Below are 26,988 nucleotides of genomic sequence, written 5' to 3'. Positions count from 1 at the left end.
AGAGCCTCAAATGACTGTATCTACCATATTATTATTACTTTTTTTTTTTTTTTTTACTGGAAGCATTTGACAGCAGAGGACATAATAGAGAGCACATAGCTTCACTAGCACTGAAATTACTAAGCCTGGTTCCCTGTGGCTTCGTTTCAGAAGTGCATTCTGTTGCACACAAGATGATGAGAGTTTCAATTGAAGCTTTTCTAGTTGTTCAAATAGTAATAGTATACTTCTCTTCATCAGTCCTCCAGCTGCCAGATTCTCTGCTGCCTCATATTGAAGTGGATTTCCTGCTGTATAGTCTCACAGTCACCTGCCCATATTCAGTACTTGCAGAATAGTAATATCTTTGAAGTCCTTACCCATTCGTTGAAATTGTTCAAAGCTAATAAATCTCAAAAGAAACCATGAGCAGGAAACAGGGAAAAGCAGAAACTGAGAGGCAAAAGCAGCAGAATGATAAAAACCTCATTTCTTCACAACACCATCTGAATCACAATTTATCAATAAAAAAAAATCTTTCTTGGCCCAAATAGCTTCAGGGATTTCTCTCCCCAGGTCACAGCATGGACACACAGCATGTCATGTCAAGGGAACAGGGAGAAGGAACACAAAGGTGCATAGAGACATGAACTCCTTAAGGCAAGAGGCAGCAGAAATCCCATTTTTCACCAGGCCATAAACTCAAAAGCCCCCTTTTCCACTTGGGATTCAAAGCCAGAAGCATTTTAATGCCTAAACTAGGTCAGTCTTTGTTTACACAAAACACGGATGAGAAAGGAAGTATCAATTCATTCAACTTAGTCAGGATGGGTCAAAACCACCGGACTACAAGGCACAGAGTAGCTTGCCAGTTTTTTATTTATTTTTAAGAAAAGAAACCTTATCAAAGGCACATTCAGAGAACACACTTCACACAGATGTAGCCAGGTAACAAATTCTTTTAATTTAAGACAGTTATGCTTCTTCTGTGGGAAAACTGACAAAGAAATTTAAAGTGATGCCATATTCTTATTAGGCTATACCTTACAGTTACTTTAGGTTTCAGCTATTATTTGCCAACTTTTGTAAGCCTGGAACACCATGAGGTCTTCTGGTCTGTATCCACAACACATACCTTAGTAAATAACAGATAGCTTGAGGTATATTAGCTTCAGTCCAGAAAACCAAACTAACAAACCCCAAAGAACAACAAAGACCCTCACTAAGCAAAAGAAAACAAACCATCATGCTACAAAACAAAAAGGACAAAACCCCCAAGCCCTAAAACATAAGCAGAATCACAAACATGATACAGCTGTCTTATCCTTTTGACAAGTTTCTTTTGCCTTCTCTAGTTTTTCCTCCAACTCCATAGCAATCCTTGTACTCCCCAGTAAGCTCCTTAACTGTATGTAGCCTATGAAAATTTTTGCCCTTAAGAGGTGGGAAGAAAAGAGAGAAAAAAAAAAAACAAAAAAAGGGAAGTTCTTCCACAAAGGATTCACAGGTGAGCTAATCCTGAAGACCAGGCAATGATTCACAGATTTCCACTGGGCTTTTATGAGAAAATAAGATATCAGTAAGTTTTCTTTGAATTTCAGTTATGTAAACTATCATGTAAGTAAGAACTACCACAGTGATGGAAAGAGGTGTGTGAGTGACATGATGTGAAACCATGTTTGATCACATAGTGATGAGTTTTTTGTAAAGACAGACTAGACTTCTGCTAGAAAGGAAAGCACTCTCCCTTCTCAATGAGCTAGTAGTTCTTACAGCAATAGTCCCCACAAGTGAGAAGAAAGATTATTGGAATGAGAACACTGGCAATCAATGCTTCACAAATGCAGGACTCAGTAAACTCAATGTCAGACACGAACACTTCTGTCTGCAGCCTCCTGAACCAAACTAGTGGCGGCTTACAGAAAGTGTGGAACTTTCTTACAATGAGCACTCATGCCCTGGTCTGCAGGTAGGACAGCTACTCAGAGTAATGGAATGCTAGAGTGTCATTAAAAAGAAGTTAAGGATGTGTTATGGTGAAGTTACAGCTTCAACTCAGTTTTCAAGTTTCACTTAATCTCACTTCACATCAATACTGAACAGATCTGTCAAAACTCTTCTGCAGTGTAAGGAACCTGCAGAACACAGTAGTAAGGCACAGTTCCCTATACAGGACAATCCACATAAAGGATTGTTAACTAGGTTAGCCAGAGTCTTTGTAATAGAATGAAGCATGTCTGAGCATGAATGTCTGAGCATTGTCCTGCTCAGACAACAGCAAAGGAGAGAGTAAACCATTTTTAGGCAGTACCAATAGATAACATGCCTTTATATGATGCTAGCTCCTACAGACCTGGTTTAGGAATCTCAGTAACACCCCTCAGAGTTTTGGAAGAGACTAAGCAAACACATGTCTAGAAAACAAAAATCTTGCTAAAGTTAGAATAACTTTATGCAGTAATGAAAAGTTCTAAAACAGTAGACTTTACATGTTGAAAATGACAACCTTTTCCTCTTCTCCTCATTTTCTACCATGCCTCAGACTCATTCATTAGGTATAATGTATATCAAGTTTTGTAAGAGATTCAGACCTACCAGTGAACCAGTCAGATCACACGTTTCTTTGCAATGTCCCTGCTACCCAGGTACAGCCCTTGAGCCAGGATCTGAGTCCCATCCACCCTTGGTTACCTGTATGCTCTCCCAAATATCCACTGTCCTGGAACACCCAGTTTCTTGCTCAACACATTTAAGGTTACACAACAAACAGCACTAGCATGCTGATCTGTTAGGCAATTTAACTCTCTACTACTAGGAGGAGATGTCAGGGGAAAAAAGGATAGGTATTTTTTTCTCTTTTCATTTTCCCCTCCTCCCCACCTCCAAACACACACACTGCACTTTGATCTTGCTTGGCTCGCTCGGAGTTTCCAGTTTCTAGTAAAGCTGGGATGAGGAGTCCTGCCTTAATGTGTTCTTACTCATGACTTGGCAGCTGCCACCATCTTGTTCAGGGAGAGATCCAGTTCAAGGAGACTGACAGCATTTAACTCCCAACAGCTCTCCAGCTCTAGCAGATGAGCTCCAGGCTCAAGGTGTTTGTTTTCCTACCCAGTATTCCTACATTGAAGCACATCCAAAGCCCCAGCAGAAGGAACCCAGTTACTGCAGGCTGGCAGCTGAGCGCAGCGGCATGCACCATGGTAAGGACCTGATGCTCAGCATGATGTCACAGACTGAAGTATGAGCCTTAACTCTGCAACTGAGATGGCAGTATGAAGTGCAAGACTACTGAAAAGCAACAGCATCAAGACTGCTATTTTAGCTTTCTGTCGCATGTGATCTACCCAGGTAAAGAATACCCACACTGCCCACGAAATACAGCAGCACAGTAATTAGAACATTTTGTTTAACACACTTTACATCTTGTTTTCTATCCATCATTGTAGTATGGTATATCAGTCACAAGTTTGTTAAACCATTTTGGATGTTTGAAGTGGTTTTCTTCAGAAACATCCAGATTAGCTTTTAAAAATATATACTGTTTCTCAAGTTGTAAAATCTTGATACTAGTATTCTCTCCTGACTTCTAAACATGAACAAGAATTTAGCAACTTGTGTTCAAAACTCCCATACAGCAATAAATACAAACTATGGAAAGATCCAAAGCAGAAAGATGAAACATATTGTTTTTGGCATTACTCTGCTCCTTATTTATGCCTACAAGAAGCCTGACATGACAACTGCAAAGAAAGACCTCAGACATACTCATATAAGTGTGCCAAAAGGATTGGAAGCCCCAGCTCACATGATGAGAATGTCAAGCATTTCCTCTACTGCTGTGTATGACTGCACCTCCTAACCAAGGGTCAAAAGCAGATTTAAGTCTTCAGTTTGGGGCTTGGGGTCTTTTTATATTTGTCTTAAATCAGAAGAGTATTTTCTTTATCCTTCTAAAGTTATATGCTAGTGCCAAAAATGTTCAACATTTAACATTATTAGCGCAGTCATTTATAGAAGCTGCAATTTTGGCATGTATATCTGACAAGCCATTTAAATTCTAGCACCTTAAATTATGTAGAGTGGTTTGTCACTATGACAACAATTTTTACATGTCTAAAACATACAAAAGTGCAATTTTTTCTGTTCCTTACTGAAGCCAAGAGTTATTGAAATATTTACCTCTTCTGGACAGAAAGGCAGAACTTACATAACACCTGATTCTAGACAAACTATGTAAGTTACTTGTTGAATGAAAAAGGAAGTTTCCATGAACTTGAACAGCTATAATTTAAAAATACTTGGAATATAGAACGCTTGAGGGAATCTAAAACAAAAGGGAAGAGAACACATGCAGGAATTCAGGAATGGGTAAATCTCTTTTTTATCATCATTAGAGCTAAGAAAGTCTTTGAATGGCTTTCTCAAAAGAAAATCCAAACAATCTCAAGGCCAGGCTTCACATTTAAAACCAAAGTTTCCCTAAAAGCCAACTGGTACAAAGGATCTTGCTTCGATTCAAGTCTCCATACATACATCTTGGACACAAACACTTTGCTGGTGATGCTTCATTCTATTAAAAAGAAAAATCAATCTGATGATATGGAAGTGGCATAATGTTTGTTTTATTTAGAAAACACCACCACAGCAACTTCAAGGCCTAAATTCGGAGACAAAGGGCTAAAATAGTTTGTCCCATACCATACAACTGTTCAGAATCACAAAATATTGGTATATCATTCATTTAAAGAGACAACTGTGAAGTTACTGGAAGTGATCCAACAGAAAAAAAAGGTTGATTTACAATAAACTGTTTCTTATTATTTATAGAGACATAGCCACTGTACTAAAATTGTCATATTGACCAGTATGTCACTGATACCACTATCACTGCATGCATTCATTCAACACTCAGTTATCTCTGTCAGCATCAATGCCACATATATCCAAACAAGACTTGCCCTGTCAAAACAAGACCTGTGACCCAGCCACAGGAATATAGCTTCCTGCTACTACACAACATTAACCTAATGTTTACACACCATTCAATCTGAGATCTTTGCTCAGGTCTCTTCTGTCACGTGTAGCTAACTTTCGATCGTTAAAATCAACACTGCATCTGGAAGCGTTCTGCTGAAAGTCACCTGCTCTATTTTCACTCTCTTCCTCAACTTGAACAGAAGTAAGGTCAAGCATTCATTTAAACCTATAGCTTGCCACTACAGTTAAAGCAGACATACTTCAAGCACAGCCTAGTTGCCAACATGGAAAAGAGCTTTTGGGAGGCACAGAATTTATCCAGCACGAGATCCGACCAGCTGCAAGATCCCTGCCCTGTTTTTTCCTAGTCCCATAGAAGATCCAGGTATGATCAGTCATCTTGTATTCAGTTTCAGGTGAATGCAGGTAAGCATTTGAAGCAGAAAAAAGCAAGAAGAATGCTCCTTTGTCTCTAGGAACAAGCCTGCTTTGACCATTACATCTGACTGCTGGCTTTGTAGGAGGCATTTGTCCCTCAGTTCTATCCCAGGGCCAGCACAGTACAAGGTTACACTTCTCTCCTCAGCCATCTCAAAATCTGCCAAGTTTGAAGGAAACTGAAGTGTCACAAATAGAAGATCCAGTGCTCTCCATATGCACTACATGCCTGGGGACACAGGTGTAGAAAAGCAGGCATGGCATCTGTACAGCAGCTCACATGAGCAAGTGCAGCACAGCAAGGCAATAAGCTCAGTTACTACACTGCAAAAACACCACACAGTTACATAAAATGGCAAGGAAAAAGAGAAAATATTTGAATTATAACAAAATAATTGCAAACAATTTTTGCAATAGTAACACTTCAGGGTTTTTTAACCAGCTGCTCAGTTTTGTGTTCTATATTCAATCTTTTTTCCTAACATCCTAACAGTTCCTGCAATGCAGCTTTTTCCTTGTTAATACAAACTGCATTATTCATAATCTAATTAAGCCTAAAATTAGGTATCCAGCCACATCATACAGAAATATGAAAGCCAGGTTTCCCTTTTGATATCTTTCTGAAACTTGTACAAGATTTTCCTCTGGTTAGCTTGAAATCTCATGGCATAGATTTTGTCTGTGTGATACCTTGCCTTAAAATACAGGACATGCCAAAATAGTCAATATATTGGCTAAAAAGATCATACTTCCTTGATCAGGGAACAGTTCTCTGAGGAACTAGAGTCAGGAAAAAGTGACAAGTCCTGCAAATGAGAGGCTGCACTGTCATGCTGTGAAAGCAATTGCACTGCCAGATGTGTCACTGTCACAGAACCCTCTTATTGAGTTAATGATCAAGATCTCTTCCTTTTTTGCTCTGGAAAATTGCTTTGTATATTGAAGTTTGTATTAGTATTTATATTAGTATTATTTCCATATCAAATGTGTTTTTCCCTTCTGTCTATGCATTCAGTAAAAAAGCTCAAAAGCTACACTGCTGGTTTTCTCTGTGTTCATGCGAAATTTTGCCTTCAAATGCACCTACTTGGCTCTCACAAGCATGTTCAAGGATAAAATCTGGATCTCTGCCACAACTGCATTCCTTACTGCAAATACATGCCAACCTTCAAAGTTCAGTTATTTGAGCAAAAACATACGTTAACTGTTGTGCAAGGGGAGTGGAAAATATATCAGATTAAGCACATCTGAAAGTATTTCGCTCCACTCTTTGCTTGATAATACAGCATAAAGCTGGATCTATTCCCTTCTATTTTTTTCAATAAAGCCATTAAGACCACACAGGTGAAGTTTTACACAAAATCAAACTTAACAACAACCAAACAAGCATTCAGAATAAAATTACCTTCTCATATTTGTTATTCCAGGACTGGTCTAACAGGTATTGCAACATTTGTCAGGATAAAGTTATTCAGTTACATGTAAAAAATAATGGAATGCAAGGAGTGTGTTGCAATAAGCCAGCTTAATAGATACCAGCAACTTAAAAGGCATTTGCCTTTCACCTATGAAGGACAGCAGTGAATAGCTTGGAAAGGTGCAAGTCAGGTAACCAAGAAACAATCCTTAAACTGTTATTTGAATAACAATTCTAAAACTGTTACTTAAACTAAATTATTGAAACAACAGTTTCAATAATTTAGTACCAGCAGCACATTTTACATGGGACAGAGACAGAAGTGAAAGAAGTTCATTAACCTAAAGCATTAATCACATCTTTCACTAGGAAAGGCACAAATTTTATCCTTCACATTTGTTCTGAATAAAGCCTGAGTTTATTGTCAACATGGAAACTGCTTATGGTTTGGATACAGTAGAAGTGATGAAGTTGACAGGTTTCTCCTCTTACAGCTCAAGTGTACACTGAAGCTATGAGGCAAAACTACTATCATTGCTGTGACTGATAGCACTTATGCTCACTCTGGAAAACATGTTTTCTGTGTCACAGCACAACCTGGCATTATCAAAGCAAACTCTTTGAAAGAACCTGCAGATTGAAGTTTTTATTAATCAGTTGAAGAAAACCCAGCCTAATGTACAGCCCACCTAGTGAAAGACTGGATGCACTGACCCCCAGCTCTCTCTTTACTTCCCAGAGGGAAGAGGAGATGGCTGTTCTAGCAGGGAACTTCTATTAAGAAGTGAGCCTGATGATGCCTCTGAAGCAGCAGCTCATAAGTGCACAGATTCAGGCCCACTCTAGTAGAGGAGGAGCAGGCCCAAAGACACCCTTAGGTTCCTGTCATTTAAAGCTCTGTAGGGCTATCTGAACTGGTGTCAGTCAGGCAGAGAGGAAGAGAAAGCAGAAGACCCCAGAAATGGAATACAGCCATTGAACCTAGATTTTCAGCTAACTGAACAGGCACTACATTACAAGTTTTCCATGCCACTTCCTCTCACTGCCCTACAAATTTATCTTGATTTATCTTAATTCCTCATCCCCCATCCCCAGCATCTCACACCAAGTCTGAAGAACTGACTCTCTTGTGCTGGCTGCAGTTAATTCTTTGCAAATTGTGACTGCAAGAATGCATAGATACAGTTTATTAAGTCTCCCGTCCATTAACTGTGACTCAGACAGAAGGCATCTTGCTGCTTTCCACCCTGGCCATATTTTTCACAGTCCACTCCAGCAGTCCAGGTTCAACCAAGCTGTCATCATTAGCAGGCTCCTGAATAGAAACAATCTTTCCAAGCTCAAGAACACAGGATTTCCTGAACCATACCAGAACAGGCACTCATCAGGACAATGACCAAAAGCATTTTAAACAACAATAACAAAAATGAAACCAAATCCAAATACCCTGACACAGTAATCTACTATTATTACCAGGCATGCAATAGCTTTTCCAGACAGTTTCTTTCTAGGCCCAAATGTGTGCATTTCCTCATAGTAAGATGGTTCATGACCTCTATACAAACCTTCTCTATGAAAAATCACTGATAGTCCATGTGGAGAAACAGGCACTTCAAGCCTTGTGATGAAGTTGGGAGGCCTCTAAGCATAAATGTGCTTTATGCTATATAATCTATGAAAGTAAGAACTCTGAATATTTCCAGCATTTCTACATTAAAATTAGACAGAATTTGGCTACCAAGTTCTGTGAGCAAACCAATCCTTTCAAATGTATCTTATCCTACTGTTTTCCAGGAAAACAAGGGCAAGGGATGGAGATGACTGCCTTGAGTACTTGCATTACTTGAGATTGCACTTTAGCCTTGCCATACTTTCTTCCCAGTAGACATTGGGAAGAACAATTGAGTAGAGATTAATTTCTTCTCATTAGAGGCTTTCCCAGTACAGGGTAGGGCAACACTCAGGGAGACAAAATAAAGAACATGGCTTCAGGGCCTGTCAATGACATCTGAGCAACATGACATTAGAGCCCAGGTGACCTCATTTTGGGAAGGCAGGATAGAAGTTGTTTTAAGTGAACTGGGATACAAACAGAATTAAATAGGTAGGAAAAGAAAGGGATAGAGAGAGGTAAAACTGGAATGAAATATGAGGAGCCCAGGGAGGCAGGCAGAACCCAAGCCAATAGGAAAAGAAAGATCCTACACGAAGCTAACATGAGAAAACTTTGGGTTAGCAGAGTAAGAAAGCTAGAATTGACATCAAGCCCGGAGGTGAAGATCACACACAAGCTGAAAAGCTGAAGTATAAGACAAACTAGATAAAGAAGGAAGATGACTGAAAAGGCTCTTGAAAGTGAAGGGACTAGCAGAAAAAGGCACAAGAAAATGAAGTACATGCAAAAGCCTCAATCCCTTAGCACATTCCCATATGGAAACAGGATTCCAGATTTAAGTCCACTGTTTGTTACTTGTCAGGTAACAATCTATGCAACAGATTCCTTATCTGCAGGCTTGCAGCAAGCTGGGCAGTTTTCTTCAGAAACTCTTATTATGGTGTATCCATCACTCAGGTATTCAACTTGTCTTTTTAATCACACTGTGTATTTAATTATCCATGTAAAGTGTGGTGAGGAGATAGAAGTTAGACTACCCTCCCTTAGTCCCACTTTCCATGGCAACAGATTCTATTAGAGTATTTAAAGGTTTAAATTACTAGTTTCAAATCTTCCTGCTATTATCTTTAACAGACGAGCCAAAAGAGTGAAGTATACATCAGTACTCAGTACTTTGGATTTCAGGAAAATCTTAATTTGACATATTTAACATCTTATGAATCATCCCTTTTTACATGACACTACACTTTAAGATTTAGCTTGCCTTATAAAAACTGAAAGATTTCTCTATTTTAACATGCTCATAGACCCCTCTGGTTTGTGTGCTACCTAAGCCATGTTTCAGGTGGACTTTCCTAGTGGCTGAATTCTATTTTCAGACTATTAAAATCTGAAAACCTGAAATAGTCAAGCAGCAAATACTGGCTCAGACACAAAGTGTCTATTCCATTTTACCTAAGAGACTTGGCTGGCTTAGCAAACAGGGACGTGGCAAGCACCAGTGGAAAAAAGTTATTCTTCTTTTCCGTTAGCTTAGGTACAGGATGAAGCATGACTTTGGTTTTAATTACCAAAACAAGAACTAACACATTTAAAGAAACAACCTCCATTAGCAGTTAGCATTCAATTACCAATCCTAGCCAGAGAAAGAGGCAATAAACATTTACAGGGCAAAATCCAGTAGGCAAATTTCACAGACAATATCTGTAAAATGCAGAAATCAAAATTACATTATGACATCTGCCTGTCTATTAGGAAATACAAAGGTATTTACCTTCCAACATCCCTCAGTGGTACAGTTTGATAGTCTGAGGATGCAAATGCACATTCTTAGGAGTAAAAGCTGGACTGTTTTAACACTCAAGTTGTAACTGCCAGACTTCTGTTACTTAAAGGTACCGCTGTTGCTTCAACACTTGCATCAGCCATCCTTTCCAACTGTGAAAAATTAAAAAGTCAACAGGCCCTAAACACTTCTACTGGTGCCCCACAGTCTGAGGCTTTGGAAGAACACCTTCCCCACTCCACAAAGAAATAAAACAGAGGCGAAAAAGAAGAAAATTACACCTCTGAAAAAAATAACTGCACCACAGCTCTTATACCAGTCAGTTTACATGCAGAATATTGTCACCTCATGTATAATTATGAAATGCTGGTTTTTTAAAATGAAAATTTAGCTGAAAAAAAGACTGCTGAAAGCAAGTGACTCAGAATCAACCTGCTTCAGCTGTGCTATTCTACAAGCTAAGTCCATTTCTTCCAAGGCTGCAAAGTACAAAGAGACAACCCACAGCAAATACACGATGAGCTGCCATGCCAGCAGAGTCCTGCTGAAATACTACAGACTTAGTTACATATTCACAAGTGAAAAGAGAAGGGTAAGACTGAAGAATCCATACATGCTATTGCCCATTATCACACCAACAGACCAAAGGTTCTGCCTCTACTCTTCCTAGAGTTACATAAGGAAAAAAACCCACAAAAATCCCAGACTAAGCACTTGAACGCCTTTAGTAAGCAACACCATGACCAACAATCCTGAGTATATTTCTTCAGTTTCTCATAACATCTCCTTATCTAAAGTATGTAGCACAAAACCAATTTTCTTAACACAAATGAAGTACAACAGATGACATCACATCACACTTCCTTAAGTATAAGATCCCCCTAATTTAAATATGGTCAGTAGCCTTAAAATACATTAACTTGTTCCAAAGTAGTCCAATTAAGCAGGTCTGCACCACTAATCAACTTCTGCATGTTCTTGAACACTTTGGAGAATAAACAGTAATTACAGCATCATAAAAATGGTTCAAGATCACTCCTTGAATTGCTGTTCAGAACAATCCAGAAATACACCATGTAAATTTAATTCCAGCTGAATATATTTTAGCCAACTCATTTCCAGTTTGACCATAAACAACAAAAAGGAAAAAAAGCAAAACAAATATGGAAGTATGCACAAGCATAAACATATGGGGCCTAATACAAATCTAATCAGAGGAATATAGGAACTGTAAAATACGAACAGTAAGGTAATGTAACACCATGTAAACTTAAAGAAAATAGCAGTTCACACATTCATATAATAAAAGATATAAGTATAATCAGTAACTACTCTTTTACTAGGTCTTTACTCTTACAATCCAGGTTTGTGTTTAATGTGTTTATTCAGTCACATCAACACATCTAAAGGGTATTCCACACGGCTTTGCAGCTGAAGATAAGCAAATGTAGCTACCACAAACTACAAACAGAACTGTTTAGCCTTAAAATCTGCAAACATCATAGCACACAAAGCATGTTTTTTCCCCATCTTAAACTTAAGCATTTAGAATAATAAGCTTATGAAGTACTATCTTCCTCTAAAACACAGACCTGTTTTTTGACATGTAGAAGACCAGAGGGATCTGAAACTACACAAGTCATCCTTAAACATACATTACACTCTAGTTTTTAACCCACTGCACAGAAAAAGTTTCTAACTCTGAAATACTGAAAACAGGGGCTTACCTTCAATCCTTTTCAAGGCCGACAGACAAGTATCCCGGCTTGGAAACTCAAATGGATTATTACAGGTCCGAATGGTGTCACATTCACACTTCCCGTTGATTATGTTACAACCTGTTATAAGGTTTTCATTGCATGGTTCAAATCCAAGAAGCTGATCATCATCCCAGTTTTCATCTAAAAGAAAGAAACAAACTTGCTCATGTTGGATTTCAGCTGCAGTAGGTAATATTCACCTGCTTTGGAGTTGGGTGGGATTCACTTCAAGTTCAACACAGTGCTAAAGAGAAGATAACAGATTTAAAAAAATAACAGACTAATCCAAAAGTGGGATTTGCCAAATACCCCAAACACCATATCTCACAGCTGTTCTACTGCCCATGTTGCTAAAGAAACTGGCATTGTTTACTTCCATCTGTATGAAAAACTATGTCATCTCAGGAATACGCACAGCTGTAGTACAAATGAGTGCTATTCTAACAGAAATAACTTTTGCAGATAGCTGAAGTTATATTTATAATGCAAGTGAGAGCATTGTACAGAATCTGCAGCTGTTACAGAAGTCAAAATTGAGTCAGAAAGCCAGCATTTTTAAAGATGATTAAAAAATGCATCACACAGAATTCACTCCATGGAGATAACTTTTTATTACAGAAAAGCTGCAAGATGCCAGACCTCTGATTCCATTATATGACCAAAAATGAATTTTCCAGCAGTCCTCAATTATCATACATATTCCTGGAGAATTGATCAAGCACATTGCATTCTTTGCTGTCAAGGGGCTATGGATAGAGGGACCAGGATGAGTCTCTCTGCTTAAATAATTCTGTTCCTTTTGAATCAGTCCTGTCAAATGTGTGTAACTGGTGTTCCAGTTGTAACTGCCCATCTTCCTTTCAGGAGGCCACATGCAACAAGATTTTTTTTTTTCCTCCAGAAAGAAATACAAATCCAGTCAATCCAGAATTCCAAAAGATTACCAGTCCTACAATATCTCAGTTTTCTTAGGTCAAGTACACATACAGCAATATCCCATGAGTCAGAAGATTAATCAAGATAGAAAAATAGAACATCCTGGATTTGAAGAGACCTTCCAAACCATCCAGTTCCAACCACCCTGCATGGATAGGGACACCTTCCACTTAGACCTCAGTGGTCAAAACTCCATTCAGTCTGGCCTTGAACACTTCCAGGGCATCTACAACTTCTCTGGGCAACCTGTTCCAGTGCATCACCACCCCCACAGTACAGAATTTCTTCCCAAAATCAAATCTAAGCCTATTCTCTTTCAGTTTTAAACCATTCCCCCTTGTCCTATCACATACTTGTTTAAGCAAGACTGAAGAAACTAAACTAGACATCAGGTATTCTTTGCTACAGAATGCAGGTGTTTTATAGACAGACAAGCTTGGAAAATTAAGTGCTACAAAACAGTTGCACAGAGTCCACTGATTTCTACTAATGACAAAAAGAAAAAATAGATATTTTTAATCTTTGTTTCCTTACATTCAACAGCAGCACTCACATTGTGCATTCTAAATAGTTCACTCCAATTTAATTTACTATCAACAAGCAAGTTTCCAATACAGATCCTGACAAAAAGCACTTCAAAAAAGTTAAAGTATCTTACAGTTATGCATGGTGGGTTTCCTCTTGTTGTTGGGGTTATCAGAGGCTGTTCTCCATATCCAGTATGAGAGGCCACAGCCAATACAAAACTGTCATTCAGTAGTCTGATGCTCAACAGAAGCCTAAAAACTAACAGTAAATAACAGTACATGCACACGCATGCTGAGGTTGGCAAGAAAATTCTTTCCACTCATAGAAATATGTAGAATATCCGCTAACCTGAAGTTTTTCCTGTTTTGGGGGAAAAAAAAAGTATTTAGACAGAGCTGTTTACTAGTTCAGTACTGTACATGACCTACAGGAAGTGCCACAGCAGATTCTCACCAGTATACTTCTCCCTGTACAACAAAATCCTTGCCTTCTATTATGAGCTGGCAAGTACCCTGCTGACAAAAACACTGATAAACAACAAAGTCCATTTTAGATGTGAAGATGGGAATTTCCATGGGAACCTCATGGCTCTTCTCCATAAAAATAGCAAGGGAAGAATAGTCAGTAACCCCAGGAAGTAATTTTTTTCTTAGGTTAACCTATCATCCAATACAGCTGCTGTATCAATGAAAGTCAAAGGAAGCACAGAAGTTCCTGAAGAGAAATGATTAAAATTCTTTCAAAGGAAGATGCCTCTCCTGTAATGCTTGGGACACTCTCATTGTGATGAGGCCATGCATACAGAAGGCAAAAAAAAAAAAAAAACCCCAACAAAAAACCCTGAGAATTTGGAGAACAATAATACATCCTGTTTTTGAGAAGCCGGAATACAGCCAGGACAATTTGTATTTTACAAGTCACAGCATTAATCCATGTAAGGACAAGAACAAAAGCTACACCTATGGTCCCAGACTTGCTGTTTGAAACTCTGTAACAGCAACGACCACAGCTTCATCCACACCAGCCCAACAGCCTTAAAGGGTTTGTGGTGCTCCCTGTTTGTGACAAGAGCACTCCTTCTGCACTCCTGGGTGCAGGAGAGGAGCCCAGAGGCAGAGTGTGGGCTCTCAGCCCTGCGCCCCCAGGCCAGTGCAGTGCAGGCTGGAAGGACACACAGATGGCAACGCTCTGCTGCTTTTCTAGCAAACCACTTTAGAGCATCTCTGCTGCTTTGCCTTGTGGTATTTCAGCACTACATCTTCTCCAGGCAAACAGATCAGCAGGATCCAGTCCCATGAGAGCTGCCCACCCCATTTAAGGTGGGACCCAGCTGGCACAGAGAGCAGACTCGTCCCCTGCCAGTGGCAAACACCTCAATGCACGTGCACTGCACAGTGTGGCACTACACACACTGAGTTCCAGACAGGCTACTGCTTGCTACCACATCTGCCAGCCCTCACAAGTTTTCAGAAAAGGAGGTACACAGGAAGCACATGGCCCAGTAGTAGGTGCACCTGAATTCTTCACTGCCACACACCTCAAAAATTAGCTCAGTAGACATTAAAGCCTTAATGAGAAGAGAAATCCGTCAGTAATACTTGTTCAGGCTATACTTCTAACGTGTTGAATCTTCAAACAAGGTATTTATTTTTCATTACTGGGTGATAATAGAAAAGAGTAACATTCAGACAGGAAGAATGCAAATTCAGTCTTAGCCTGTACATCTTCTACCAGCCTGCTTTTCACACAACTTTATTTAGAAACAAGATTTCCATCAATGAAGTAGCAAACCTGTAGCAAGAGCTTATTTAGGTTCAGTAAATCAGTGCCAAGTCTACCATAATTTTTCATGCAGACTAAAGACTGACTCCTTTTCCTAGCTGATTTACTCCTTTTATGAACATAATTTCAAAGTCCTGTTAAATGAATAATTGTTTACCACTTAGAATAAACCCTCAGAAGTCACATAAATACAGGCAGAACAAAATTCTTTGGAACGGAAGGTACAACCACATGAAAGTATTCCCATGAGCTAAAGGGATGAACCTAGCCTATCACTTCAATTCCAAGCTTTGGATACTTGACGCAAAGACATCTAGTGCTCTCCTTGATGCAGATAAACAGTGGTCCAGTACAGCATGCTCACACCTTTAGAGGTCAGCAATATTTTAACTGATAAGAGAATGATATCTTGTGCAAAACATATAACCTAGCCTCTATTATTCAAAAAGATCATCATGTCCTGGGGACTATTCTAAAAATACAACTTGTACACACCAGTGATTTGGGACCTGAGACAGTTCACAAACTATTCCAGGCTGTATACCTTTTCCTGCACGCTCTGCTTGGCCTCTATGGCTTCCTTTCCAGAAGACTGGTTTTTAATGCCAACCTCTCAAATCTGGATGATGTGAACAAATGTGAAATGTACTAATTTGTGAAAGCATTATTTCTCTGCAAGCAGAGCCAAAAACCCCAAATATAACAATCTATGCCTCAGACCTTGCTACACACATCCTACCCCCAGCTACTTCTAGGACACCTAAAACCACAAAAATCAAGTGTGTACTTAACACTCCAGAGTTTTTAGAAGCAATGCAGCTGGAAAAAAAGCCCAAGTAAACTACTAGTTTTCATCCAAACTGATCTTTATTTAGCTGAGATTTTCACCTCCTCATTGTGCTGGCATGATCAGGTAAGGGCAAAAAAATCAAAGGGCTGCACTTTTTAGCCATCCTGAGTTGTCACTGGAGTCTTGTTATACAGTCACTCAAGTACATTTTGCACACAAGCCTCAAAGAGTTCAAATGCTCCCAGCAGGCTCATAACTACAGCTTCAAAGTCATTTCTCTTTCAAATAATTTCTATCTACATGCAATTCCCCACTCCTTCCAACTCATTCAGGCAAGTTCCAGATAATAAAGTTTCAGATAATAAAGTAGCTCTGCATTTACTCAGATCAAAGTTAAGTCCTGGACATAGTATCTTTTTAATTCTTCCAACTGTGCTTTCATACCAAAAGGAAGCCACAGGAAGGGAGACTTCACATTAATCCCAAATTTTTTTTCCTTTTCTCTTCTACCATTCATATAATCATTTGCTTTCTGCACAGCAAACGTTTCAGCTTGCTAAAAATGCACATACTGCTCTGGGTTGCTGAATTCCCAAGTCCTGTCATAGCACGCACCTAAAGTAGGGAAGAGGATTAAGGCATTAAGAAGTTGAACAAGAGATCCTTAAACAGGTCTAGTCTGGGAAACAGTCTGAGAAATATGTCTGTGGTAAGCAGCATTCCATCACTTCTTCCATACTATATCCTACCTACCAGCACTCACAACACAGCACCATGCAAGGCATAGTGGTCACAACTGAACCATTCATGTTATTTGCCTGAAGAGCTGCCTGTGTTTTTAGAAAAGCATGCTGCTGAGAAACTAACTAACTTTAAGCCTTACTTCCAAGGCACACACTACCTCGCTATGGCTACATTTGTTATTTATTACTACCCAAAGGATCATCTCAAAACAGGTGCAAACTAAAAGTACAAGGAAAGACCTTTTCAGAGCCTGCTTCTCCATTGCTTAAAGTTTTGCTCTCCATTCCTAAAAATTCTCAATTCCTTCTGCCTGCCACAGAAACTTGTGTTTTGTGCCACAACACCTCTCTTTCTTTCTGGACATTTAATGACTATCAGCTATAGTCTGGAGAATGCTATACTGTTCACCTTCACTATTTAGATAATGCATCATCTGGAAACAGCAAGAAACACACTGAAATGATCACTGAAGTACCACTGTAGAAAACAAATGCAGAAGGCATTTGGCCCATAATAATCTCATGTTTACCACCCTACCCTTTGAACTGCAATTTAACTGGAGTGGATTGAGTCAACCCCATAATTTACATTTAACTGCAGCATGTTGCTCTGCTACTTCCACCTTTTTTTTTTGAGCATCCCAGGTAGCTCTTAGGATGCTGAAAAGACACCATAAAATATATTGATGACTGGAAGTGAAACTGTATAAGCCACATCTTGCAGACTCTAGCATCCTTTTAAATCTGCATTTGAAGACAAGAGAGAAGCAATCCTTATTAAGACTGGTACTGCCCTCTGGGAACTGGGAGGCAGAGGGGGCAACCTTTCAGAAACTCCCCCATGAAACTAGATCCAAGGTCTGAGCACCACCACTCCAGCACACTGGTATACAGAAGAGCATTTTCAAATCAGTGGTATTCATTAAGATGGTATGAGACTCTGAAAAGATTCTAACTTGCTAAAATAGAAAAAGGAAATGCTTCTTGCCAGTAGACTCTCGCTTCTCTTTGAACAGGAAAAAAGAATGATGGAAAGGAAATTCATGTTTTGGAGGAGCTGAACAATAGAAATGACTAATTACCACTAAAGAATGCTTGAAACCCAGCCCCAGACCTTGAAAAGCAGCAAAGGAAAGACTAGCCTTGAAGTGAGTTTGAGATCATACACTGGCTTCAATCCTTTCCCCTCTTGCAACTTATTCCTCCACTGAAGTCATGAATCAAGGACTAGAGCCGGCAGAATATTTTATGGCAAGACACACAGCTGAGAGTTTTGTGAGAAAGCATTTTTTCCCACATCTTGGAATGGTCCATTTTCCAAGATCAAATCTTCATGTGGAATGTACAGCAATACAAAAGGGTTTTGCAGTTTCCTGACAAAATTTCTAGCCAAAGCTAGAAAGCAGAACTGTACCACAACATTTACATAGCTCAGGAACACATGCACGTAATGCTTGCCTCCAACCTGACTGCCTGCTTTATCTCAGCATGTATCTCAGGTGATCAAATCCCCAATGTAGTGAGAAAGATTTCCATTGCAGCAGTTCTTCCTGTGTCTGAAGACAGTTATTTCATACTAAGGAATGCAGCAAGTATTTCAACAGACCCACTTTCCAGTCAATTATCAGAAACTCTAGGGAAGTCTTGAGGAAGGCAAGGAGATAAGTGGAAATGTTAAGTGAAGCATGTGACGTGGACAACTACTGCAAGTTTTGAAGCTTTCCTCACACTGTCTGGGATATTTTGCTTCTCCAGGTACCCCACCTCCACCTTTTATTTTTTTTGGGGGGGGGGGGGGGGTGGTGGTGGTGAGGAAGGGGGAATGGAAGGAAGGAAGAATGGGGAGGAATGTGTTTTGCCTTTTGTTTTTTTATGACCTTCACTCAGAGTTCCCCATGGCAAAAATAAAATATACTTCCAAAAGCCTTCTTCCCCAAATATGGTCTGAAATAATAAATGAGTTTTACATTTACACACCAGAAAATAAGACTTACAAGCAAATTATCTTAAACTGATGACCAGAAACATGTTTTGTTCGTAAAAAGCTAACTGAAAATACTGCACTGTGTCCCTGGATTTAATTGGTCAGAAAAAGCCTCTACCAGTACTCCCCTGATTAGAACGAGCATGGACAGCGGTGTTTCAGCTGTCACAGCAGATTTTTCCTCTAGCTCTAGAAAACTCATTGCAAAAATAATTGCTAAAGCCTCAGAAAAGGGCCAAAGCTTCATAACCATTTTCCAAAGCAGTCTAAAATTCCAATTTTTTTTTTTCCAAGCTGCACTCTGCACCCACATGCTTCAGAGGCCTGCATGTACAGCAGCACTGCAAACAAGTAGCTGGCTGGCAGCTTGCTGGAGCTGCTAGGCACAGGCAAAGCTGACAGGAGTAGGAAAAGTTGTGTCAAAGACAAATTCTGGAACAGGGCCATGAGTAAAGCAACCTATACCAAGAACAGTTCACACTATTGTAAGAAATCTGATATCCTAAATATTTTGCCACTTTCCCCCCCAGTCATTAATGCAGGACCACTGAACACCATCATTACAACATATTTCAGAGGAATTCCACCCCATCTCTTAGTCACAGAAGACTGCAGGGAAAACTCAAGCCTGGATTTAGAATTACCCTCAGGGCTTCTTTTCATTTTCTAAAACCTAACTTAGAGATAGACATCAAGTTTGGCATTTCTATTGTGAAAGCAGCACAAGTTACATCAGTGCATGTAACACCATTATCAGCATGACCCCAGCTTTTTATCAACCACCCATCAGCGAGGGGAAAAAATACCTCCACACACATATCCAGCCTTTCTGAAAAAAATCTTGAGGAAAATACAATACAGCCTGTAGCAAAACAGTGAAATTTAATTCATTTCAAGGACAAATGACCCAACAGAATGGGCTCTCTTGGATTCAGAAACATTACACTTGCTAGATTTTTCACCAAAAAAAACCAAACAAAAAAAACCAAACCCAAGTCCATTCAAACAAACAAACAAACAAACACCAACCAACAACTGAAGCTTAACAGTGGCTATATAAGGCTTAAAGCTTAGGAAATGAGTAAGAACATGGGAATTGGTGCATGCCTATAAGCCAGTCACTGTTTTTCCTCCTGTCCACAATCCCTCTATGCCCAGTTTGTTTTCTTATTCAGTCCTAAAAAGGACTTGCACGATCATGACCCACAAGGGTCATGATCATGCAGATTCTCGAGTTAGGTACCCAGTATACCCAGTGAAAGCTGCTGGGGACTGAATATTGCCTCTGGTAAAGGTGTGAACTGCTTCCATTCTTCTCAAAACATTAGGAAAGGCTTATTTCCCCAAAACAAGGTCAAACTAGTCTGTTTAGACAAGAGCTCCCCCAGGGACTATTTTTAATCTGTACACTTATGTGGAATTTAATCTATGCTAAATTATTTTCCCATGTTAGTTTACGTTGGTAAGTTTCTCACGTTGGTAAGTTTCTCCACACACATAAGCTTTCTGTGTCAGTATCAGTCATTTTCCAAATTCCAGTATAGTCAGACACAACCAGTGTCACTCAAAGTCTCAGGCAAAACCCCGAGTTCGTGATTTCCAAGTTTACATTCCCTGTGGATTAAATGCATTCTCAAATGAAAAGCAGTTTATAAGTCACAAGAGATACTTAATAGGTCACCTCTACAAAGTATTTAATCCATTAAAACAGAAACATTTGGTTCTGTCTGCAAGGTCCGATAAACTTATTGAGATGAAGAATCCTTAAGGGGGGCACAAAGTAAGGAGGGGAAGAGGACAGCATTTTTGAACCATATTAATGGGTTAATTATTGCATAATATGCCTGTCAGTGAAATGACATTTTGGTTGACTAAGTACCAGGCAAGAAGTTAAATTATGCAAGAATCTTTGAATTAGCTAGAAGGTGCTTAAACCAGCAAAGATGCCTAGGGGCAAGTTCAAAGGTAGTTTAAAAAATAAAAAAAAAGGAAAAAATATCTTTATAAAAACCATGGTTTTAGGGAACCTGGTAAAATAATCAGTTTCTGTGTAGAAGAATTCACATAAGCAAAGGATGCTTATACAAAGTTTTAAAAACTAAAAATAAATAAAAAGAGAATATTCCTTTTACTAGAGTTAAAAAACTTAGTAATCTACAGCAAGACTTCTAGTTTTAAGATTACTGTGCTGATCCACAATAGCAAAGTCCTACTAATTCCTGCATCATATCTGTTAGATGTTTCCATTTAATTTTTACTGAAATACTGGAACCAAGTCATTTCTAAAATTGAAACATGATGCCCAGAAACAGAGAGGAAACCATTTCCAAGTCAAATAAGCACCTGATCCAATTCAAATTCCATGCCACACTCAGAGTTACATGTTCTTACCAATGTTGAGATTTCAGCATTGATGGAATACAGAGCAGAAATAGCTTATAAATTATCCAGTCCGTGTGTAAGAAGTCTGCATCCTCCTAGTCAGTGTTTTTGGGGGTGGCAGGGAGGAGGAGTAGGGGAAGGGGATTGTTAAATTTGATCAAGACTAGCATATGAGAACCTGAATATTCATTAAAGAACTACTTCTCATTCCAGTTTCACAACTTTAGCAATTTTTCTGATAATTTTCTTTTTCGACAACATAAATATTTTTCTGTTTGTCTCCCTGGTAGTCTGGATTGCTGACAGCCTTTGAACAAAGTACTTTGACTGTTTTCACAACAACAGCCATTGGTACACCAACATTGATGAAGTCCCCAACTAGATCATCAGTTCTAACACTTGATGTTACTGAAAGAAGTTCTCTGCACACACATGGACATCAGAACCACTTGGACATTTCCCCAGCCATTCACTACATAACAAAGAAAAAACCAAACCAAACAAAAAGTTAAGATATTTGGGCAGCACTGTTACAGTGCAAACAGATGCAAACAACTGGGTTACACACATGCAACTTCCAGACTACTTGAACTTCAGTAACTTGTACAGAAAGCAAAATACTGCCTGAGTCTTTAGGGGTCTGGGCTGCATCACAAGCAAGAAGCCAAGCATGTAGTACAGCAGTCTGTCTGGAGACAGAGCACCAAGGGGAGGGCTTTGTGTCCACTGACCCATTATAGAGCACAGCACCGAAAACAAGGCTCTCCAAAGGGTACTAGCTACCAAAGTTACTAATGATAACAAATACTATCAAGTCTGCAGGCAAGCTGTTCTTACTTCAGTAAAGCAGGGAGAACTGCATTAGCACACAGGTAAACCAATGCCTGAACAAAACAAGAAAAAGCAAGCTCAGCTTTCCTCTTCCAAATTTTGAAAATAAAAAAGCTAGGCTTACAAGGTTTAAACTCTTCTCATCAGTTCCAGTTTCACTGACCTTCACTTGCATACCGTACACTGTGTCCTCAGGGATGAAAACTAGGCAGACTTATGGGTGGGGAGAAGACAATGGACACATCCAAGGTCTCCCAACTTGCCCCAGCAAGGGGTCAGACAGACTGTAATGCTCCAAACTCCCCAAAACATGCAGTTTATCAAATGAGACTAGGACTAGCCACAATAAGGAAAGCTTCTGCCATCATCCTAGGAGATTAACATGCACATAACTTCCCAATACTTGCCTAAAATTTGCTACAGCAACCTGCTCCTGGTCCCAAGGGAACTTCAGAAATTATATGCTAGGCAGTAAGCAAAAAATACAGCAATAACTATACCACCTCCCACCAAAAAAAGACCCAATTAACAATTAAAACAAAAAACATACCCAAACCCCATTGAAACCAAACCAACACCAAACAATGTAACAGACATTATTGGTAAGCTAGTGGCACAGTGATACCTTCTTTCAATGTCTACCTAGAAGCTAATTCATAAGGAAGTATATTCTAAAGAGAAACTAAGAACACCTTCAGACTAGCAGTTTTGTTAAGCATGCATTTCAAATGTATCAAAAAAACCCTTATGTTTCTGTTACACAGTTAAAAATAATTTCCAGTCATTTTCAGTGTTATCTTATTTGCTATTGTCAAGACTTGGATGAGTTCAGCAAAGCAATCTAGGCCTCTTCATCTAACAGCACCAAAAACTGGAGAAGCAGGGAAACAGACAAAAGAGCATAATCTCAAGAAATGCCTTCACAAAGTAACCTAACTTCTTTGGCAGAGCTTTTTCAAGGCTCTCTGATCCTCTGGAAAGCCAGAGCCCACCCAGCTGCAGAAGCCAAAGCTAAGGTGTTTTGGGAGAACTTCAGTCTAATTCAGTTGTGGACCCATGACGACCTTTAAAGGTAGAGAGTAAGGACAATTCCTGCTTTGGATTTAAAATTTCTCAAGCTTAAGAGTCTTTGAAAGGGGGTGTAGGCTCTCAACACCTCATACCACAACCAATCCAGAAAATCCCTGTAAAGGATGCTGTAAAGTCAACAGAGGCTGGATGTGTGCAAAGTCTCTCAAGAATGCCATTTAGGAGGTGTAGCTACCAGCACTAGGACCTCAGAATTATTACTTACTACTCAGAATTATTACTTACTAAGAATACAACTTCATTCATGAAAGGCATTTACCCACTTCAGGATAACAACACAAATGGAGTGTTAGAACTGCTTAGAGATGTGAATTGTTAAGGTGGTGAGATGAACAAGAACTTCCTTCAGCTTTTGGAATGATAAAGGGAAAAACCCCTCAGGAGCAGCAACAGATTTCATTTATAAACAGTGCTTTAACAAAGAATAATCTGTTTGTAATTTCAGAAAGAGAAGCTACCAGCAACAGATGCCACAGAGACTTCTCTGTCAGGTGTTACAGAACTCATTTATGTCAAGTGCGTTAAATGTTAGAAACAAGTTAACAGACAAGTATTTCTACCTGTTGCTATTCCAGTTCTCAGTATTCTGCAGCCTAGCATTTGCTGATAGTCTGAAACAAGACAGGGCTGAAGCTTCAAAAATGATACAAAAAACCATGCTTATAACTGTAGCCAGTAGGGGTCATTTCAGTGTAAAAAATTGCAATGAAAGAAAAGACTAGGGACAGGAAGGAGCATAAAAACATGAATTTCTATTCACACAGTTCTGTAAAACACTTCCATTTCCTCCTCCCTGTACTGGGGAAGGGAAGGGATTGCGCTCCCAATGTGCATGACAACAAAAAAAGCACATCCTTTATTCCGTTAATGAAAAAAGGCATGACTTAATTACTACTCACATCAGGCATCACCAGCCTAGCCTGTTGCATGTGTGCCTGTAAACTGAACAACTGTTTAGGTCATCACAATCAAAAAACCAGAGCCATTCAATCTCATATTAGCGATCAGAGGCAGTACAATCAGTTCCCTTTTATCCTTGCTGCCACCTCACGTGCAAAACATGCACCATGAAGAACAACACACTACCTCTGTTCCTCAGAATGAGGTAGTTTCCTGACAATTCACTAACAGGCATTCCAGGATTATTTATTAGGCTGACAGTTCAGCTTGGTTCCTTTTCATTTATGAGAATGAAAATTAAATAGATAAGTAAGGATAAGAAAATTAAATAGGAAAGTTATCTCCCTTAGTTATAGTTAATAGATTGTTATCTCCCTCCCCTAGGACTATTCCTATAGGGACAGCTGGAACTAGTTTCTAACCACAACACTAATTGAAACACAATCTTGCCAACAAATGCTTCATACTATTTTCAACAGTAGATGGGACGTGTTATGAGCTGAACTACAGCAACGTACAGATTGCATCACTTCAAAGGAATGAAATACTCCTAAACTGCCAGAGATGTCCATACTGTGGTACAGTAAGGAAATCGGAGCATTAAGGCTTTTAATGACTGTAGGCTCTTAGTTCCTTTAACCATCGAGAAGGGGGGGAAGCTATTTTAGCCCAGCTTTTACTCAAAAACACACAACAAGAGGAACTCCTGCAAAACCAGGTAAGTTTCCCAAGTACCTTTACTTGTACTTTTCTATTTATAAAAACTTTTCCAATACATATTAAAAATAAGACAGTACACCAATGTACATATTCAGCAACATAGTCTCAACCAAGGTCGTCAAAATAGTTCAGGGCCATTTAAAATTGTTTTAACAATCGAGCTTTTATTCTAAAGCTCATCCTACCCAAGCATCAACTCCCGAGGGTGACAGCACTGGTTGTAGCACAGGCAGGACGCACTGCCCTGCTCTGCTGTGGTTTGCAATTTATTTGTTATGGAGGCAAATGGAGTTTTAAACTAATAATGAGCGCCAGGACAAAAGTCAGCTGCCCACTAAAAATGACCGGGTTTAGTTTTCTTAAAATAGTGCATAATTTTAAATGCAAGTTTTTTGGACAGATGCTGCCTCACCAGCTCTCTGGACTTTCTACTGCCCTCTACCCGCCGAGAGGAGACCGCCTCCGTCTCCTTTTCCAGAATTGTCGAAGCTCCCACTCCGAATCACATATACATTTATACATACCCCAAACTACTGCTTATTTGTAATCTCTTTACAGCGCCATGTTTTCCCTCAACTTGGGGGAAAAGGCAATTGGAGGCACAAGAGAAAGAGAGACTAAAAATTTGTCACTGGGCTTTCATTAATTTATAACACATAAAAAAAATAAATCTTAGGAATTCTGATAGATAAAAAACTGAAGGGGGATGAATTCCTTTTGCATTTCGTACCACTTTATCACCTCACAAGACGGTAGTAAGCTGGAGAGACTTTGAGAGGAGTTCTACCGTGGGTATTTACCGCCCTTGATGCTCCAGTGGGGGAAAAAAAAGGCATATACTTATCGTTATATGCCGAGTAGGACAGGCAGAGAGATATTAAGTGACAGGAACAGGAAACAAAACTTTACAACAGATGATCAGTCTTCCTTGTTTCTTTACACAGGAGGGAATCCGGAATAGGCATCATGTGTGCACGACTGACCTCCGCCGATCTCCATCTGCCAAACTCTTCCCGAGTCCTTTATCATGGAATTTTAGCTGGGCATCAGCAGCTGATACACGCTATCAGCAACCCAGTGACACTACGCTACGGAGAATCAATAGAACCCTAAAGTTTAGGGTAAGAAAATTAAGGGCAAAACTTCTAAGTAGGAGTCTGTGAGGTTTTTTAAACAGGGAAGGTTGGAAGACACGCTCGCTGATGGGACAGTACGGCGGGATGGAAGGGAAGGGAAGGCAAGGAAGGCGCACCGGCGCCCAAGACCTCGTAAGTGCGCCCTCCTTCCTTTCCCGCCACCCATGGGGCGCCCCGACCCCGGGGCACGGATGGAGGGATGGGGGTGTCCCGCCGCCTCTCACCTTCGCAGACGCCCACTTCGTACTCGGTGATGGAGTCTCCGTTGAGCGGCGGTCGGATGACACAGCGCAAGCCCCGGTCGCAAGCCCCGTGCAGCCCATAGACACCCCCGCAGCTCTCGTTCCGCTGCCGAGCGCACATGAAACAGCAGCCGCAGATCCCCAGCACGATGCTGCCGGGGCAGCTCTTCGGTTCTTCGCATTTGGATTCGTCGCAGGGTAAGCAGACGAGAGCACGCGTGCCCGACTCGCCCAGCAGCAGGGCCAGCAGGAACAGCCACCCCGCGGCCGCCAGGTGCCAGCCGCCGTCTCCGCCCGGGCGTCTCCTCCCCGCCGAGACCGCTGCCAGGTACATCCCAGCCGCCGCAGCCCGGCCTGGGCCGGGGGGAGCCTCTCGGAAGCCCCCTCGCCGGGCGGCGGACCCAAGCGTGTCGCGGCTCCTTCCCGCCGCCCCCGCCTCCGGCCCCCCGAGGAAAGTTTCCTCTCTCGGCGGCGGCGGCTCAAGCCAAACTTCTCCTCCGGGTGGCGGCTCCGCCCGCTGTCCCCTCCGGGAAGCGGCGTCCCTCAGCCCGCCCGTCCCTCGCCCGGCGGCTCCCGGTTCGGCGGCGCCGTGCGTGCGAGCGGCTGCGCGCGGCGGCTGGCTGTGTCCCCCTCGCGTCCCGAGCCCCGACTCGCCTCCTGCCTCACTCTCGCCCCGCTCCAAGTGCGCCCTCTGCCCTGCCCCCATTGGGCGATCACCGCCGCCGCACCGCCCCGAGTGCCCGTCCGCGCCTCTCTCATTGGGCACCGCCGGGGCTGGCCCGCCCCCTTCCCTCCCGCGCCCCCCCAGCCCCAGATCCTGGGGCTGGAAGAGGCGCAGCGGAGGCGAGGAGCAGCCTGGGCCCCACAGCGGCCGCCGCCTCCGCCTCCCCCTGCACCTCCCCTCCCCCTCCCGGGGCTCTGGGCGCGGAGCGGAGCGGGGCGGCGGCGCC

The 26,988-nt window shown here is 40.9% G+C and overlaps 1 protein-coding gene across 1 annotated transcript in view; it reads right to left on the bottom strand.

Annotated features, from left to right (window-relative positions):
* The window catches only part of CRIM1 (cysteine rich transmembrane BMP regulator 1), a 170,330-nt gene extending 143,586 nt beyond the window's left edge, over positions 1-26,744 (bottom strand). Inside the window, exons 1-2 of the mRNA XM_058800839.1 lie at positions 26,021-26,744; positions 11,943-12,116 (exon numbers count right to left, since the gene is read on the bottom strand). Of these exons, the coding sequence (XP_058656822.1) occupies positions 11,943-12,116; positions 26,021-26,744 (898 nt within the window). The remainder of the gene's footprint in view (positions 1-11,942; positions 12,117-26,020) is intronic.
* Between the last annotated feature and the right edge of the window lie 244 nt (positions 26,745-26,988).

Source organism: Ammospiza caudacuta, chromosome 3, assembly GCF_027887145.1.
Source record: "Ammospiza caudacuta isolate bAmmCau1 chromosome 3, bAmmCau1.pri, whole genome shotgun sequence".
Lineage (NCBI taxonomy): Eukaryota > Metazoa > Chordata > Aves > Passeriformes > Passerellidae > Ammospiza > Ammospiza caudacuta.
The sequence above is the reverse complement of the archived record's forward strand: the minus strand, read 5'-3'. Positions and strand labels throughout refer to the sequence as shown.